Below are 19,757 nucleotides of genomic sequence, written 5' to 3' on the forward strand. Positions count from 1 at the left end.
ATTCTTCATCAATTGGTGTTGACAAACCAAGACATGTTTGCTTTCTCTTTCTCTCTTCTCTTTGTAATTTCCATTGTTGGGTTGTTTGTATGTATCTCCTTTGAACTCATGTATATTTGTTGATCATTATGTTGTATAAAGCTTGCTTTCATATCTTTGTGGATTATTATCTTGGATTTTTGCTTTGTTGCTATTGTGTTTGAGTCGCTATGGAGACGTAGGACTCTAATGCTTATCTAGGATAATTTTCTATTAACTTAATTGCAGACATGGATTAGGTTGATAATCACTTAGTGTCAGTGCTTAATGCTTCTGAATGGTCGTGTTTGTCTGAGAGATCGGCATCTACGGGAAGTTCGGATATCTCATGTGTTGTTTAGGTGGTTGAGAGATCGTCACTTAGATAATATTGTGGGTAGTATTGTTGACATGTGATAACATTGATAGGTTACAAGTTGAGTATGTTCGGTCAATAAGTTTAAGTCTGTGAGAACTAGATCATATTTCAGCTTGACAATTCTATTCTATTAAGGAATGAGTAGTTTTCTTGTTGATACATTTACTCTCTTATACATTTATAAAACCAAACTCAAGAACGAATTAATTGACCGAATGGCACACATCTCTGTGGACTACGATACGATATAACTATATCACCCGGGAATAATATCCTACTTACTTTTGCTTGCCGCCTTACCGCCGCAACACAGGCCACTGAAGATTCTTCTGATTTCGATAAAATCATTTATATAAAAAATATTTTTGAAATTCAAATAGACCAAGTAATATTTTAATATTTTTTTAATTCACATTCACCAAGTGATAATTATATAAAAAAAAGAAGTTTTTTTACTAGTATGAAATCTTTTGTTGTTGAAATCAAATATACAGTACCTATTCCAAATCAAACACATATAATAAACCACAGACAAATAGTGTAGTAGAAAAAAAAATCGAATCACAGTCAATACAAAATCAATTACATAATGTTGAGTAATCTAAAAATCAAATCCAATGCTTGACCATAAAATCAGCTGCTAATATATTTTTAGAATAACAACACTAAAAACAGCGAAAAAAGAAAAGAAAAAGATTGGAAGGTTGCTAGAATTCCCACAAATATAAAAAAAACCCAACTCATGAATAAAAAAAATGGAACAAATTTATTACAAAAACAAATAGACAACAAAAAGAAAGAAAAGAAGCAGTACCATTGATTCCAACTCGTCAAAACTCAAAAATAACATTCCCCAAAACGACACCGCATAACCACGCCTTTAAATTCTCTCAACCAATCACAACAACACAAATCCCCTTGTTACGCACTGGGCCCCCCTTCTCTTCTCTCTCGCATTTTCCCTCGCTTTTCAATTTCCCGAGAAGAAAATGAGAGAAATTCTCCACATTCAGGGTGGGCAGTGCGGTAACCAAATCGGTGCCAAATTCTGGGAAGTCATCTGCAACGAACACGGCATTGATCATACCGGGAAATACAGCGGCGATTCCGATCTTCAGCTTGAACGCATCAATGTCTATTACAATGAGTCCGGTAGCGGAAGGTACGTCCCACGCGCCGTCCTCATGGATCTTGAACCTGGAACAATGGATTCGCTTCGATCTGGACCGTTCGGGCAGATCTTCCGACCTGATAACTTCGTTTTCGGACAGTCTGGTGCCGGTAATAACTGGGCGAAAGGTCATTACACTGAGGGAGCTGAACTTATCGATTCCGTTTTGGATGTTGTGAGAAAAGAGGCCGAGAATTGCGATTGTTTGCAGGGTATCAAATTATCTATATCCATAATTCAATATCTATTTCAATTCAATTTTTAATTGAAATGATCTTCAATTGTGATGTGTGAACAGGATTTCAAGTGTGTCATTCATTGGGAGGTGGAACGGGTTCTGGAATGGGAACGCTTCTTATTTCGAAGATTAGAGAAGAGTATCCCGATCGAATGATGTTGACGTTTTCTGTTTTCCCTTCACCTAAGGTATCTGATACTGTTGTGGAACCTTACAATGCCACACTTTCTGTGCATCAGCTCGTCGAAAATGCTGATGAATGCATGGTTTTGGACAATGAGGCTCTTTATGATATATGCTTCCGTACATTGAAGCTCGCGAATCCAACTTGTAAATTCTTATTCCTTTCTCTGTTTGAATTTTTGCATTTTATGATTTCGTTGTAATTTTTGTGGTTTTTACTATTAGATGATTTGATTAGATAATGATTGGCAAACAGGAGAAAACATAGTTTATTTGACATCTTTTGTAGGCAGGGTAGATAACTTTTGAAGATATGCAATTGATATCAGAGCCATCTCAAATTTTTTGAGTTTTTGTGTAGTATAGGAAAAATTTATTTGTGCCAAAATAAATAGAAGCCTTATTTAGCAATGTAACTGTTACAATATTTTATGAGAATCCTATTTAACTACGGTTTAACTGTGACGAATTCTGGACTCTGTGCGATGATCCGTCTTGCATGCTTTAAAAATCTGTCATGTTTGGTACCATTGAAAAGTTAACATAAAAAAGAAAAAAGCAAAGTAGATAGTTCTTTCTGTGTTATTCACGTGCCATTGACTATTTTACGGTTGATGATGCAGGTTTGTTATTTCTGCTATTTTTTATCGTCGGTCTTGTCATTATTAGCTAGCGATAAAGTGTTGTGTTAGTTAATAATTGCTATAGTGATGTAGCTAATTTTTAAATTTACAATTTAAAAATTAGGATTATAATCATCATTATGGTGTGAGGATTGTAGTGGGTTTAATTAGGCCTTGTATGATCTATGGTTGTTGAAATTCTGTAATCATTTGGTTTTTGAATCTCTTTTTGCATATGGTGTATTACCATTTTAGTTCCCACTTTAAATTTTTGGTATTTTTTGTTGCAGTTGGTGACCTTAACCACCTCATTTCTGCTACCATGAGTGGAGTTACATGTTGTCTGCGTTTCCCCGGGCAGCTGAACTCTGATCTTAGAAAGCTTGCTGTCAACCTTATCCCATTCCCTCGTCTCCATTTCTTTATGGTCGGGTTTGCACCATTGACATCAAGAGGATCCCAGCAGTACCGCAACTTGTCTGTGCCTGAATTGACTCAGCAGATGTGGGATGCTAAGAATATGATGTGTGCTGCAGATCCACGCAACGGTCGTTATTTGACTGCTTCAGCAATGTTCCGTGGTAAGATGAGCACCAAGGAGGTAGACGAGCAGATGATCAATGTACAGAACAAAAACTCTTCGTACTTTGTGGAGTGGATACCAAACAATGTCAAGTCTAGCGTGTGTGATATTCCACCAACTGGTCTTAAGATGGCATCCACTTTCGTTGGAAATTCAACATCCATTCAAGAGATGTTCAGGAGAGTTAGCGAGCAGTTCACAGCTATGTTCAGGCGTAAGGCTTTCTTGCATTGGTACACTGGCGAGGGAATGGATGAAATGGAGTTCACCGAGGCTGAGAGTAACATGAATGATTTGGTGGCAGAGTACCAGCAATACCAGGATGCTACTGCTGATGAGGAAGAGTATGAGGAGGATGAAGAGGAAGCTTAAGGCCTCTCTCTGAATTGTCGAAGTTGTTTCAAACTGCAATTTCAAATGGCTTTGAACAAGTTTAATTTGTTGAGTATTCAAAATTCATTGATTGTTCATATGGTGCTGCATTAAATTGATCTCATTGTATAAGCTGGTTTTGTGGTAATGATTCTGATATTAAATCATTGGATGTCTTACTAGTTAGCTTATCATAAATAAAGTTCCCTATTCAAGTTTTTCCTTCTTTTGTGTCGATGTGTCAATTATGATTGGCCGGGGCTCGGAATTAAATGCGAATTCATACTTTTGTCATTATCATGTTTATTTATAGTTGAAATGACAATACTCACACATAAATTTTGGATAGAGTTTTCACCAAAACATTACATAGAATGAAAACTAGAAATGATTTTACTATTTTCTTTATCATTTGAACCATAACGACATTGTTTGGAGTGAAGAAAGAAAACGGTTAATTTGCCCAAGATTATATAAGATTTAAGTTGATTACGGAAAAGTAGAAAATTAATATTTCATATTTTTATTAATTTAGTTGTACTTCTTTTATATTAAACACTAAGAAATTCTGTAACCAATTTGATTTAAAAGCAATTTTTTTTATTAAGATATTTTGAATGCTCAAGAACTTCAATAGTTTAAGAATCAATTCAAGTAATGTTTAATGATAAAGAGCTTGACATTGATATGTCAAATCTATTTGAAAAGTATGCAAAAATCCAGAATACTTAGAGAAACTAGAATCACAATTCTTTGGAGAAACTACATCTAGCCATGATGCTGATGCCTCCGGTAAAGAAAATTCTGGACAAGAGGTCTTTGGTGACCAAATGTTGTCAATGACTCTTATATTAGTCATAATTGAAAGTGTAAGACATCTCATCCAAAAGATATAATTCTAGGAAACAACAAAAATCCAACAAAAATCCTATAGATAGGGATGTACAAAACATTCGGTTGTGAGATTTAAATGCATAATCAAATTTAAATTTGTTTTAAATATTTTGATATAATTAAATGATTATTAACCGGCTTAATTATTTATGGTTGGTTATTCATTCATATAATTTGAATATAATTAAGTGGTTATTAATCGATTTCAATACTAGAACGAGAGAGAGTAGGCTGTCTTTTAGAAGACCAATAGATAAGATTGTCAATGAGAAAAACACAGTATCCAAATGTGTAGGAGATAAACATTGTAGTGGGGGTGGTGATAAATGTAATCCAAAATGCATGGTACTCTAAACATAACACATGATGCGCTTGAGTGCACGCATGTGTTTCGTTCTAGGTGTATGCATGTGAATACAAACTTGCTGAACCACATGAGATATGTCTGGTCTAGTGAACGTGAGGTACTATAAACCCCTACAAGACTTCAATATAAGGAGGGATCTTCCTAAGACGTGTTGGAGGAGGTGTTTAATTTTTGATATCAATAGGGCTGGCTGACGGTTTGCAGGATACCATGCCAGCACGTTCGATGATCTCTGAAGCTAGGTTCTTTAGTTTAGAAAGATGCCACTAGGGTGACGAGAGACAACAATACCCCAAAAGCAACTCAGAAAGGTAGGTTCTTCATCGCAAACTCAAATGCTAAGAGTGACATAATTGAGTTGTGAATGGCTTAAGTAAAGGTAATAAGGATGATGTTGTCCATATAAAAAAGAATGTATGCCATGTAAGAATTTTTTCAATATATGAAGAGAGAGTGGTCTGATGTGTTATGTCGAAAACCAATGGAGGCTACATAGTCAATAAAGTCGTGTTACCATGCTCTGGGCACTTTTTTAAGACCATAAAGCGACTTCTTCAAACCACAGACATAATCTGGATGATGAGAGTCGCAGAAACCCAATAATTGATGCATGTAAACAGTCTCATAAAGATCACCATGTAAAAAATAATTATGGATATCTAGTTAATGAATGGGCCATGATTTGGAGGATGCAATGGTGAGCACTGCTCTAATGGTAGCGGGTTTAACCATCGGGCTAAAAGTCTCATCACATTCCACATTTACAACATGTGACTTTCCATCACCTACAAGACGAGCCTTAACGCGCAAAGAAACCATCAAAAATTTTCCTATATTTAAAAATTCATGTACATTGAATAAGATTAACATCACAAGGAAGAAGAACTAAATTCCACATCTTATTTCTAAAAAGAGCATCAAATTCAAAATGCATTGCAGATTTCCAATTCTAGTCTATAAGGCTGGTTTAGGGTTTTTAGGTATGAGATAGATGGTGAAGTCGGGGTGAGAGACTGATAAGGTAAATAACTCACGGGGTTCGACAATGCCTTTCATGCAATGGGTGTTGATGGTTCATGTATGTGGTTGTGGTTGGATTGATGGTGGTGAGGGAGAGTCAGTTGTAGAAGGCGAGTTGATCGAAGAGGTATGAAGTAATGATTGTTGGTTTATTGGTGAGGGTGGTTGGTCATTTATGATTGTTGGTGTTGGTTGGTTGTGTGAAACATGTGGTATTATTTGATTTTTCTACTAATGTACAAGATAAGGGTGGAGGTCATTATTTAGGAAGTTAGAAGACTGAGGGGTAGGACGGTGTATCTTGATGAAGGGAAATTGAATTTCATCAAAGATAACTTGTCTCAAAATTATTAATTTTGTGTTTGCCAAATCAAAACACTTGTAGCCTCTATAGTTCAATGAATAACCCAAGAAGACACATTGAGTAAAGTGAGGTTGTAACTTATAAATGTTAGTGGAAGGAGTAGCCTCGATAAGGACATTCGACAAAGTTTTATCTCGACAAGAGGGTTGCGTCAACAAGGTCATTATTTGGCAAAAGGGACTTAATATTTTCTCTATGTCAAAGATTCAGATGGAGGAAGAGACATGTCGGCGAGTGATAAAGCGAACATTCTTAAGAAGCAGTTAGTGGTTCTAAGTAGTTACGAACGTGAGATGATGGATATTTCAGCAGTTTTTGAAGCTTGACAATGTGGAAGCATTTCAGAACGATAAACTACATGTGGATACATGTCATCCATTTGAAGATATAATTGTCGTTGACAGTTATTTTAGACTAGTATACGTAGCAGACTCGTACATTGTAATAAAGGTCGCAAAGTTTCGTACATTCTCTATAGAACTGTGAAGTACCAAAATCACAAAGCGAAACAGTTTGTGAGAAACATGTATAATTTTGCGTCCTTTCTTTCCATTGTTTTTGTCTCCTTAAACAAAACATATGTCTTTACTGTCTCATGTCCTTACTTTTTGTTTGATGTCATTTATTGCATTTTATATACTTGTCATTTACGAAAGCTTTTCTCAGTTAAGATTTGCGTTTATGTTGTCTTTATGTAAGGAGTTGTATTTAATTCACACACACACACACACACACTACTTTTCATACAAATACTTCGCACAAATTGCTCCTGAAATTTTTTGAGTCAATCTCACAAGCATAGTAAACTCGTGATTGTTTACCAAAAACACCAATAAACATGGACGCGCCTGCAAATACACGCAAAAAAGGGACGGTGCGGGACAAACAAGGATTCTGGTCTAAAACTTTGGTTCATCCTACGAAAAAGTACGGACAAACCGGACATGTCTAACGGGTTGGACCCGTTTTGCCACTCCTAATTATAATGCAATGAAAATATTTTTTTTTCATAGCAATTACGACATGTTTGTTTAAGCAGTAAAAAAATAGAATTTTCTTTTGTATTTTTAAAAAAATTATTTTAAAAAACTTTTTTAAATTTTTAAAGCTTTTCAAATTCATTTTTTATAAATTAAAAGATTAATTTTGATATTTAATAACATAAACATATATTATTAAAAATTAAAGTATTGTCAAAATTACATCATTTTTTAAAAAGTTGTATCACAAAAATGATTTTAAATAGTTTTAAATTTAAGTGAGTTTTTAGAATTTTGATGTTTAAAAAAGTTAAACTAAAATGATGAAATACCAAAAATAATATTTTTTTTAAAAAATAATTAAATCAATTTTTATTTGATTTATTTTTAAAATGATTATTTTTAATTATATTTTTCGCCGCAACATAGGAGATTAAATAATATTGTAACAATTATTTGACAATCTCCTACGACCCCTTAGATTAAAGCTAAACAGATGGTTCTGTAGTGGGTTTACATGCAGCTTGTGATAGCTTTTTAGAGATCATAATGGAATTTTTTTAGGGTTCTCTTCCAACCTTATACCATTTTTTGTTTTTGATTGTGAGATGCAAGCCTTATATTGGCTATGGAATTAGCTTCGAAATGTAACACTCCAGACTGCTTTTCACGATTATCGACTGACTCCACAAATCAATGCAGGTCTTTTCAGCATGTTTTATCCTTGCTCATATGCTTTTCGGGAAACTTCCCAGAAGGTCACCTATCCAACTACTACTTCAAGTCAAGACTCCTTGACTATGAAGTTCTTATTTGTCGGGCTATCGAAAAGAAGATGCATCTTGATGTGAATTCAACGACCACTCCTCGCCTTCTTCGGCCTCAAATGTTACATGTCAGCCAGCTTTCGCTTGCTTCGTTTCCGAACCACATAGTACTAGGAGAGGTATGATCGGATATCATTTGTAACACCCTAGACCACTTTTCAAGCTTACCGACTGACCCCACAAACCAACACAGATCTTTTCAACATGCTTTGTCCTCACTCACACGCTTTCTGTCCCAGAAGGTCACCCATCTAAATATTATTCCAAGTCAAGCCTCTTTAACCATTGAGTTCTTATTTGTAAAGTTAACAAAAAGAAGATGCATCTTGTTGGTATAGGTAGTATCAATCAATCCTTATAAGCCTTCCTTCAACCATATAGTCCCTTCTCTGCACATCCTCAAGATCCCTCTCATTCCGATGTGAATTCGACGACCACTCCTTGCCCTCTTAGACCTCGGATGTTACACGAAACATGGTTGAACTTGTATCTGGATTGAAGGTGCCCCTACTACTACTTTCTTGACTTTCAAGAAGCCTTCGATTGTGTCTTATCACTTCGACAACCGTTGGCACAACTATTTTCATCTTGGATTATAGGTTATATCGTCCCATTTTTTAGTGAGGATAATGGATGTGCATACAAACTTGCTAATTAGTGACACACTATTAAGAACACTTTTTGGTAGGACTCTCTCCACATCTTCATTAGGGATGATATTTTTAGGGGTCCTTCCATTTACCTAATATTTGTTTTTCTTAATTTCTTTTTTTTTTTATTTTGACTTTTCTTTAAGGGTTTTGATTTAATCTCCTTCTTATACATATTTGTTTTTCTTTTTTTTTTTTCAATAATATTTCGAACGAATGGTAGATGCTAAAAGATTTTCAAAAGATGACGGCATAGTCGAGATATCTATGTATCTTTCTGATATTTATCTCACATTTGCTTTAAAAAAAGCATTTAATAAAAATTGAAACAAATATACCCTAAATCTCCAAATTCAATGTTTCCAATAGAATTTTGATATCATTAAATTTTGTTGCTGTTGTTCATAAATGAGATTTCATAGAATATATTACAATATTCAATCCCTACTATTAGCAGCACATAACACACCTAAAAAGCTTAAAAGGTGCACAAAATTAAATCAATATCTTAATTAAAAGTCTCATTATAATGGAACGCCACTTTATTCACTCTCCTTCCTTCCGCTTTCCACAATCACATACTCTCTTTCTCTTTTCGGCGAAAATCATAAACAACTACACTCTCTCTTTCCGTATCCCTCCAATCACGTTCATTGATTTTGATTCATTCTTCTTACAACTATAAAACCATCATCAACCCCTAAAATATTTTCACCTTTTTCGCTCTTCCAAACTCTACTTTACATTCTATTCAACAACCATGCCTATTCCATGGATCAACAAAAACAGGGTAACCCAATTTTCTCAAATCATCGCCGATCTTCACTCATCCAAACGCGGTGCTTCTTCCATCTTCGTTCAGACCGCTTTCCCCGCCTCCCTCGTCGATCTCTTAATCAATAACCGTACCCGCTTCACAAGACCCAAATCCAACAAACCGTTTCGTCGCCGAACTTCTGATCCACCCTCGCCGGAAATGCCGAGTTTAACCGATTACGCCGAGTTGGATCGCCACGAGTATGCGAGTTTGACTCAGTTAACCACCGATGAAAATCTTCATGCAAATAATGGTGTTGAGGATTCGGGTCATGGGGTGAATCGGGTTGGAAAGAACAATGACGGGTCGGGTTCAAAAACGTTACTTGTTACCTTTATAATGATGCTAGTCATTGTCGTTTCGATTGCAAGTGTTGAGAAACTAACAGTCGGAATCACTCTTTCGGCGTTTGCGGTTCTGTTTCTTGAATACGCGTGGAAGCGTGTCGTTTTGTGTTCTAAACCGAATGTGGAAATTAACGTTGTTGAAGCTGAATTCGAGGAAATTAAGGTTGTCGGTGTATGTTCTGAAGAGACTTCTTCCTACGATGATGTTTTTCAATTGAATAGTGTAAAGGGAGACAAGAAGTTGGATTATTCTGAATCGGAAGAGCAGGAGTATCATTCAAATGAAAAAGTTGTGGATTCATGTCATGTTTCAATTAAAGTTAGCCGTAGGGTTAAATTGAAATCAAAGTTGAAGAAACTTTTGACTAAAAAATTGCAAAGTTCTGGAAAAGAGGTAAAGGAAAAAAGAGGTAAAGAAGATTGTAGTGTTGAAAAAGATTGTGAGATAAAAGAGGAGGTGGATAATGGGAGTAAATCATCATTGTTGCATGATGTTAAACTAGAAAGCATGAGAGTGAATAGTGAAAAGAAGAGAACAGAGAGAGTTGGGAATTCGGGTTATTTAGTTTTATTTGTAATTGCACTGGTTGGGCTTGTAGTGGGTCGTTTACCAGCACTGATACTTACAATGACATGGTGTTTTATATTAAAGATAGTTGCAATAAGAGGAAGATCAAAGGCGTCTCTGATCAAATGTTCGGTTCCAAATTCTTGATGGAGCATGAATGCATGATGATGGTCATTGCCTCATTGGTGAATCAAGTTTTTCATACTTAATTAAATTATTTGTTTCATTTTTCTTTTCATTTTAGTTTATCATGAAATTCAATTGATGAATTTACTTGCTAGGATATACTCTAAAAGCTCATCCCACTTGATGAAATATGTAAAAAGTCAAATACAAATGACACTGACTATATTTTTTATTTTGCTCAAATATTTTTTTAGTTTGAAATTTTTTTTCCTTTATTTTTTTTCCTTTATTTGTTTTTTTTACCATCATTCACCTTTTAAATAATGTTCTACGCAAGAATAAGAGGATGATCGGAACAATGTATTTTGAATGTGGCGTTACAATGAAATATCGATAGAAGATGCGTCTTCCCTTAATCCTCTTCTACTATCTGAGAGATATGATTAGAAAGACAAGAATTACTGATGGTCATAATCGAAAGATTCTCTCATATGTTCTTTTTGGGAGATTACTTACTAATATCTTCGGGGAGAGTGGGCTAGTTAAATTTCGAGTAGAAGAAGCAAAATGTACAGAGGATCTAACTCCTCGCATTGGAGAATTCATTAATGCAAGAAATCTGAAGCACATGGGTCTGCTTAAATAGATAATCACCAATCCCCTGACAATGTCTTTTGATTCTATCTCTGACAAAAGAGTTTCTGTTGATAACTTCCCTCTATTCACCAGGGAAGATAGTCTAGATAGAATAGCTGGATATGTGGGAATGATGACAGAAGCTGGAGCTGATGTGTCCAACTACAGTCTTAAAGATGTGCACTCTGCGCAAGCTTCTACTGAACCAGCCAGAGGAAAAAGGAAAATTACTTCAGAAGGTTCAGAACGAAGATCAAAGAAGAAGCAAGACAGAGGTAAAGTCACTACTCCTGTGATCTCTAAGTCTTTGAATAAAACTATTAATGAATTATCATCCTCAACCACTTTTGTTCAAACACCTTCATAATCAGAAGCTCCATCATTTGAAATTATCCTAACGTCATTTACCATTCCAACAATCATCTCTGAACATGTCATCACATCTGCTCCAAACTCCTCAACCATCCCAATCTCTACTTTTGAACCTAGATTTTCAACCTCATCCACTTCAACAACCTTTGATCCTGTCTATATGATAATAGCTTCCGCTTCAAACAATCCAAAAACAAATTCAGTTTAATCATTAACTTTTTACATTCAATCAATACCCCTTCAAACGTACACCTCACTGGTTCTTACCTCTGTTTCAGAAGTTTTCAACTCTATCACACAATCTGAACCAATCAACATTTCATCACCCATTTCCATACACTTTGATCCTTCATCTCCACTGTCTGAAAATTCTTTTGAAGTTCTAGATGAAGAACCACTCGTAACAATTCTTACTGAACCAAATCAATCAACTTCATTTATACCTATTCATTATGTTCCATTTGAGATACCAACAACTAAAACCTATAATGTTCCCGACCTTCTTGATTTAACGGAACAACATGCTAAAATTCTTCTTCCTTAGAAGGAACTACCTTTAGTTCTTTATCAACCCTATACTCCCAAACTTCCCATTAACCTGGATGAATTTATTAATAATTTTAGTAAGAAGGCTAAGAATAAGGTGGCGATGTTAAAAGCATAGGCTAGTATTAGCTCTGATCCTCAAGCTCTGAATGCCTCTTGGGACAATATTAAGAGATGGATGCATACTGAGTTTGAAAGGCTGATGAGTTTTTGGGATGCCTCAAAAGTAGCGGTTGTTCAAAAAGTCGCTGACAGAGAAGAAGAAAGGAAAGAAAGAATCAGACGCTGAAGCAGAGGAAAAAGAAGCTGAAGTTGCTGCAGTTGGTGTCTCCTTTACTGATTCTGTCATCATGCGCTTGGAACAAGCTATTGGTGAAATCAGAGAAGAACAAACTGGATTCAAAAACAGCATCTATGAGCAAAAGAAGGCAAACGACACTCTTCAGAGCATGATGCAACTGATTCTTACTAGACTGCCCCCACTCTTCAAAACATCTAGAATTTTTATTTTTCCTTTGGCTATCTGAACCCTATGATCTTATATGTTATGCTACGTTTTTCCTTCTGATGTTTAAATTCCATTTTGATTATGACAAAAAGGGGGAGTAATATATGAAGTCAAAATTTTGATGATCAATAATCAAATTCCTGAAATAAAATTTCTCATATTTTCTAACCCCATATAAATTTTTGTCTGTGTTAGTTTTCATTTTTTACGACATCATGAACTCTGATTGGCTTCACAATTTTGTTTTTTACAAACCAGACCAGAACCTTCTATTAGAAATATATATTATGTAAACAAATGCGCGTAACAGACCAGAACCCGTGCGTATGCACTAGTTTGTTACTAGTTTAATTTTAAAAAAAAACTATTTCCCCTATGTTTTTAACATAAATCTAGAGGTATATTGTGCTTGGGATGGAACTTATTTTATTGTATTTTTTACCAATATTTTGAATCATAACCGAGGGAAAATATAAGCATATTTATTGAGTTTCTTTACGCCCTTAAACAAATCTTTGTTGTCAATTTAATGAGTATTAACGCTTAAGACACTGTCATTAGTGATTCGCGTGAAACCTAAAAGACATTCATTATAAAGGCGTTGTGAATATCAAAAATTGAGAATAAAACATTTGAAACTTAGGGTCCATTTTGGTGGGAATAGATGGAGGAGAGAGGAGGGGAGGAGATATTTATAAATATATTTGTTTGGCTATTTTTTATAAGGAAAGGGAGGGAGAGGAGCAAAATCCCTCATAGACTCACTTTTTTCTCCCTCAAAATTAAATAACAATTATTATAAATTTATTGTTCAGTATTTTTTTTGTATCTAACGTTGTATTCTAACTTATGCATGTAGTTTTTAAATATGTTTTATTTTTTTAAAAATTGTTTTCACCTTATTTTGTGCAGCTATGACTTCAACCGTCAATGTTGAGATTTATAGTATTAAGGCAATGTTGAGATTCTTCTTTATCTTATTCACACACTTCTCTCTTCATTGATCTATACTTGATATGTTTATTTACAATTGATAATTTGATTAACAAATTTTTATGTATTGTCAAAGACAAAACTGATATGTATATGTAAAATGACACAAAATCAAAGTAGGTAGGTCATTTGTGATTACTTTTAAAATCATATCTTACTCTCCTTTCTCTCTTAAATTTTGTTTTAATTTTATATAAAAAAAATCACATTGTATTCTAACTTAATAATATATTATATTCTATCTATATTTGTTTTTTGTTTAAATTTTATATCTTAAAGTATACAAATAATAAAAATAAGTTATAAAAAACATGGGGTAGAAAGTAGGTTTCAAAGGTTTTTTAATTATTAAATTAATTATTATTTTTATTATAAGATAGAAATATGAGAATCACATTAGGTTTTATTTTTTTTATAGAAATAAATTTGAATGGTATTTATTTTAATAATTTATAATTATTATTTTTAGTATGAGTTTAAAGGGGTTATACGTAGAGTGGAAATATAGATAATAGAAAATGAGATTATTAATTATTTAATAATTTATTTTATTAAGTATTTATTATTTTTATAATAGAAAACAATTAAATTGGGAGTGAAAATAGATTTTAAAGGGGTTATAGAAAACTATGTGGAGTGAAAATGTGAAATTATATGTAATTTGTACTATATTTTTAACTTAATTTTGTGAAGTTTTTCTCATTAGTAATTAAATAGCACATTTTGGTTCATTGCATGGTAAATTTATTTTATTATGTAATAATGAAATTTGTACTGCGCAATTTTTATTTATTTTAAATTTTTTTTGTATTGTGTTCTAATTTATTCTGCACGGCCATGTTAAAAATTGATTTAACATAAATTGGTTACTCTAATATTTTCTATTAAAATTACAACTATTAATTAAATGTTTCACCGTGCATCGCACAAGCAAAGGTGTAGTATATAATAAAAGTAACAAAGTTTTTTATAATAGTAACATACTCACATCAACGATATAAGTTATTTATAATATATAATTGTAATAAAGTTTTTATTATAATATTAATAATAACAACAATATCCAAATATAGTGTGTATATGTTATAAATAAAGGTTATAAGTCTAATATTATTTGTCTAATTTTTTTTAACATTTTAATATTATTTTATCTCTTTTTAATTATATAAATTGTTTTATTGGATTAGATGGATCACCAAGATCACAAAATTATTATTAACAAATGGTATGATTTGCGTCGAAGAGTTATAGTTCAACTAATGTGTGTTGTTGTTTACTATTATGTTCAAATGTCTTGAAAGAGAAAATTTTGTTATAGTACGTATTCCGAGAAAAAAAGGGTTCGTGAAGAAATAATGTATCGAATTAGTAACAATGAAACTAGTAAAAATATATTAAGAATGAGGCCTCCAACTTTTATAACCTTATGTGATATGTTAGAAAGAGAATGGGGGTTACAAGCTACGATGGTCAGTGTGGAAGAGAAAGTTGCAAAATCAATTGACAAGTTAACACATAATGCTAAATATCGTGAAGTCAACTTTTAATTTTTTCGTTCTAGCGAGACTATTAGTCGTCATTTTCATCCAGTTTTGAGAGTTATTCTTAAATTGGAAGAAAAATTTCTTGTTCAACCCGATGGCTCAACGGTCCTTCCTAAATTTTTTAATAGTTATAGATTCTACTGTTGAGATATTACTGAGATTGATATATTATTGAGATATTATATATAATATCAAATATATTAATAATCTAATCTAATAATATCAAATATTATATAATATAATAGCCCAATCAGGTTGGTATATAAATAGTCATAGTCTATATTATTATTTGTACACACCATTACAATTCAAGTGAATATAAATCCTTATTTCCTTATTTTCCCTCTTTCTCTCCTCTCACTAAAACATCTACCTGTATTTTACGGTAAAATTTGTTATTAATAAATTATATTCCCTACACAAAAATACTAAAACTTCTAATAGTCATAGATTTTACTGATAATAAATATAATAGTGTTAAGATTGTGTTGGTGCAATAGATGAAAAGGATATACGTGTCAAAGTATATGCAAAAGATGCTCCTAGATATCGCGGTAGGAAAGACTACCTGACACAAAATGTTTTAACAACGTGTACTCTTTATTTAAAGTTCACTTATGTGCTCGCGAGATAGGAATGGTCTGCCTCTGACTCAAGAATAATAAAGAATGCATTAACACGTGAAGATAAACTTAAAATTTCTCACTTTAATATAAGAATAATATAGACTTATAGTTATTTATATTATATATTTTAAACTATCACATTTATTATTTACCTTTAATATAGGAAAATATTATCTTGTTGATGTTGGATTCATGTTGACTAGTGGATTAATTACACCTTATAAAGGAGTTAGGTATCACCTGAAAGAATATTCGACTAGAAATCCACTCCAAAATTCTAAAGAGTTGTTTAATCTTCCACATTTGTCTTTACGCAATGCAATTGAAAGAGCCTTTGGTGTATTGAATTTTTTTTTGAGATTTTATCTAATTCAACGGAGCCAAATGATGGAGTCAAAGCTCAAAAATTATTTATTTTTGCATGTTGTATTCTTCACAATTATCTAATGAGTGTAGATCCAGATAAAGACCTTATAGCAGAAGTAGATGTTGAACTTGAAAATCAAAATGTATATCATGACAATCATTAAGGTTCGAGTGATAAAAGATAGTGTAGCACATCAAATGTGGTTAAATTATCAAAATAATGATTTATCTTAAAGAGTATGAGTTGTATTTTATATTATTACATTTATGCTTGTCTTTCCTTGATGAAGTAGTACCAAATTTATTATGATGTTTATTATGATATTACAACTTTTTGTTAATTATATTTATTAACTTTGTTGTGTTATAATTGCTCATTTTCATAGTTTATGGCATCGAATAAGCAATTACTAATTAATAATGACAATTCTTCAACTTTGACTTGTAATAGAGTCATGGATGATGCTCTTGTTGATGCTTTTATGCATGAATATAAAAATGGGAACAAAGTCAACGGTACATTCACTACATCAGCATATGAAAATATTGCAGCCGAACTTCGTGCATTATTTGAAAACAAAGTTGACAAGGTGAAGATAAAAAACCTTTGGAAAATTTTGGAAAAAAACTTTACGGAATATTATGACATTTTTAAAGGTGGTATGAGCGGCTTTTCTTGAAATTCAACTACACAATTATGGGATGTTGAGTCAAAAGTTTGGGATGCTCTAATTGAGATAACTTTTGATGAACTTTTGTATTTTAAAATATTTTATTAATCAATAATTGTATAACTTTTATTAATCTTATATATTTTATTTATCATATTTTTTCAGTTAAAACCAAAAGCATCAAAATGGAGAAATGTAGCACTTTTAAATTATGAGAAGACATTAATACTTTATGGACCTAATCGAGTTGATGGAGAGGAATATGAAACTTTAAAAGGGACAATAAAACAAAAGCCTACAGTCACCAATGAAGACTTTGTTGAAACTATTCAAGATATTGATGACCATGTTGCCCGAAATGAGGTGAATTTGGAAAGCTTTGATGTTATTTACGATTTTTCTGTACTCGAAACACAATCACAAGATCCTTTAAATGGTAGTAAAAGGAAGAAAATGAAAGTGGTTAAAAACAAAGATACAAACAATAATATTACTTAACTCCTTAGGAAGTTAGAGAGACTTACAAGAATTCCTGATTTCAATTTTCTTGCTAAGTGTGAAAAATTGAACATTATTGATCTGGCTTTTGCTGATGACCTACTCCTTTTCTCAAGGGGTGACACCAAATTCATGCAAATGATTATGGAAGTTTACACTGAATTCTCTAACTCTATTGGTATGTTTGTGAATCCAGACAAATTTAAGGTGTACATGGGTGGAGTTGACGACTAAACAAAGGAGGATATCATCCATATTACCAACTATGCTGAAGGAACTCTTCCATTCAGGTACTTAGGGATTCTACTTTCAAGTAAGAGGATGTCTGTGCACCAATGTCTAGGGTTGGTGGAGAAGATTGTGCTTAGATTGCATTGGAGTGCCAAACTCCTCAGCTATGCAGGGAAGGTACAATTGATCAGAAGTGTGTTATGTGCTACAACTAGCTATTAGGTACAATGTATCCCCTACCAAAGATTATAATCAAAAGGATAAAAGCTCATTGCGGGTCTTTCTTATGGATAGGAAAAGGAGAGGTGAGCAGAAAAGCTCCTGTAGCATGGAAGAAGGTATGTACCCCAAAGAATTATAGAGGCCTACAAATCCCTAATCTGGAAATCCATAATCAAGTCATTTAATAAAGCTGCTCTAGAATATACAAAGGAAGAGAGACAACCTGGATTCATAGCTATTATGTTAAAGGAGACACATTGATAAATATACCTATCAAATCTGTCTGCTCTTGGATCCTCAGAAGCATATTGAAACAAAGGGAAGTGGTAGAGCAAATGGAAGAATGGAAACGAGCTGAGGAGACTCAAAGATTCCAGAACAAAGTGTTCTACCATGCCCTGATGGAACAAAAACAACCTGTCATCTAGAGGAAGATGTTCTTTGATAATGAAGAAAGGCCAAGGGTACAATTTATCCTCTGGCTTGCTTGCCAAGACATGCTTGCTACCAAAGCCAGACTGCATAGATTTGGGTTGATTGACAACACCACTTGTTTATTCTGTCAGGAGGAAGAGACACTTAACCACCTATTTTTCTGTTGTGACAGGTTCAAACAGATCTGGTGTGAGGTTTGTATGTGGATGCAGGTAACACATACACCTAAAGCCCGGGATGAAGAAATCCAATGGGTCTGTAAGGAGAGTAAAGGAAAGAGTATGTGAGCTTATGTCCTTAAAGCAGCTTATATGGAAACTGTCTATGAATGTTAGAGGTATAGGAATGAGGAAATTGAAGATAGAAATGATATGAATATAAACATAGGGCAGAAAATTATAGACATAGTAATACATAGAATGTGGAAAAAACCCAAAGCAAGGGAGCATGTTGCTCATCTGATGGTTTTATAGTTTGACAGTGTTTTTAGGTTGGATCTTACGATTACCTTGTACTAAACTATTTTTTTGTAAATACAAATATCTTATTTCCAATATATATAAGGATAAAAAAAGTAATTTAATTTTAAAATCTCTCCCCTCCCCTTGTGAACAAAAATACATGTTAATAAAAATCTCTCTCATCCCCTTCTTTGAACCAAACATATATTTAGTTAAATTTCCTCCCCTTTATTCCCCTCTCCTCTATTAAATTCTCTCCCCTCCCCTGCCATATGTTGAACCAAATTAACTATTAAAAAAGCTTGAAAAAGTTCTCTATGATGGATTGCAAGAGCAAAAAATTATTTGGGTTCAAGGTTTGTGTTCTTAAATAGTCATATAATTGAATATTTATTTCCAGTGAAAGCCATTACTTTGTTGGCACTTTCTTCTTCATTTTCATCATCAAATTCAGACCAAGTAATTTTCAATCCCTTTTCTTGTTTCTTTAGAAAATTATGGCACTTTAAAATAGATGTCAATACTGATGTTCCAACACCAAAATACAATATCAAGACATATGTTTAAGACATCATCTACTGACACAACAATTTACAATAATTATGAATTATGCAGGAGTAAATTGCAGAAGGTAAAAGATACAATCAATTGTTAATCCAATTTGGTGAAACTCAACTACTCTTGGAGCATCCAAGACAGGAAGGAAATCCACTATGATAGTATTAGTTCAAAGCTAAACAATCCTAGTTTAAAACTTATCGCCTAATCACTACCTTATGCAACTTCTACCTAGGCACCTCTTAGATATGAGAACCCCCTCCCACTTCCACAATCACCTCAGTAATAATAACTACATGCCAAAACAGAATAAATACTTCCTAATTAAATATATTACACTCTTGCTTTAAAGCTCACGAGTAAATCACAATGAACAATGAACAATCAATCAAACTTTATGTATCAACATGATACATGAGTGACATATATAAAAACAAAGTACGTACACTAAAGAGACTCTCAAAATCTAAGACTCCAAACTTCCCTTTTTTTACAAAATTGTAAAAGCCGAATTGCATTAGATTTAGGTTTTTCTTTATATACTCCTCGGCTCTCCACGGGCT

The 19,757-nt window shown here is 33.2% G+C and overlaps 2 protein-coding genes across 2 annotated transcripts; both read left to right on the forward strand.

Moving 5' to 3' along the window:
• Window positions 1-1,298: 1,298 nt before the first annotated feature.
• Window positions 1,299-3,789, forward strand: LOC131603084 (tubulin beta chain-like). Its single transcript, XM_058875337.1, has 3 exons — window positions 1,299-1,780; window positions 1,867-2,136; window positions 2,903-3,789. The coding sequence occupies exons 1-3, from the start codon at window positions 1,387-1,389 to the stop codon at window positions 3,565-3,567; spliced, it is 1,329 nt and encodes a 442-aa protein (XP_058731320.1). The 5' UTR covers window positions 1,299-1,386; the 3' UTR covers window positions 3,568-3,789.
• A 5,640-nt stretch (window positions 3,790-9,429) lies between these two features.
• LOC131605695 (uncharacterized) lies at window positions 9,430-10,548 on the forward strand. The gene has a single exon (XM_058878022.1). It carries the CDS (start codon window positions 9,430-9,432, stop codon window positions 10,546-10,548), a length of 1,119 nt encoding a protein of 372 aa, XP_058734005.1.
• The last annotated feature ends 9,209 nt before the right edge of the window (window positions 10,549-19,757 follow it).

Source organism: Vicia villosa, linkage group LG5 (assembly GCF_029867415.1).
Source record: "Vicia villosa cultivar HV-30 ecotype Madison, WI linkage group LG5, Vvil1.0, whole genome shotgun sequence".
Classification (NCBI taxonomy): Eukaryota; Viridiplantae; Streptophyta; class Magnoliopsida; order Fabales; family Fabaceae; genus Vicia; species Vicia villosa.

What these genes read in the sequence shown, in the direction of transcription:
- LOC131603084 (XM_058875337.1), top strand. Translation starts at nt 1,387, where the DNA reads ATGAGAGAAATTCTCCACATTCAGGGTGGGCAGTGCGGTAACCAAATC. An exon ending in GAATTGCGATTGTTTGCAGG is followed by an intron (nt 1,781 to 1,866) that starts GTATCAAATTAT and finishes ATGTGTGAACAG; the next exon opens with GATTTCAAGTGTGTCATTCA. An exon ending in GAAGCTCGCGAATCCAACTT is followed by an intron (nt 2,137 to 2,902) that starts GTAAATTCTTAT and finishes TTTTTGTTGCAG; the next exon opens with TTGGTGACCTTAACCACCTC.
- LOC131605695 (XM_058878022.1), top strand. Translation starts at nt 9,430, where the DNA reads ATGCCTATTCCATGGATCAACAAAAACAGGGTAACCCAATTTTCTCAA.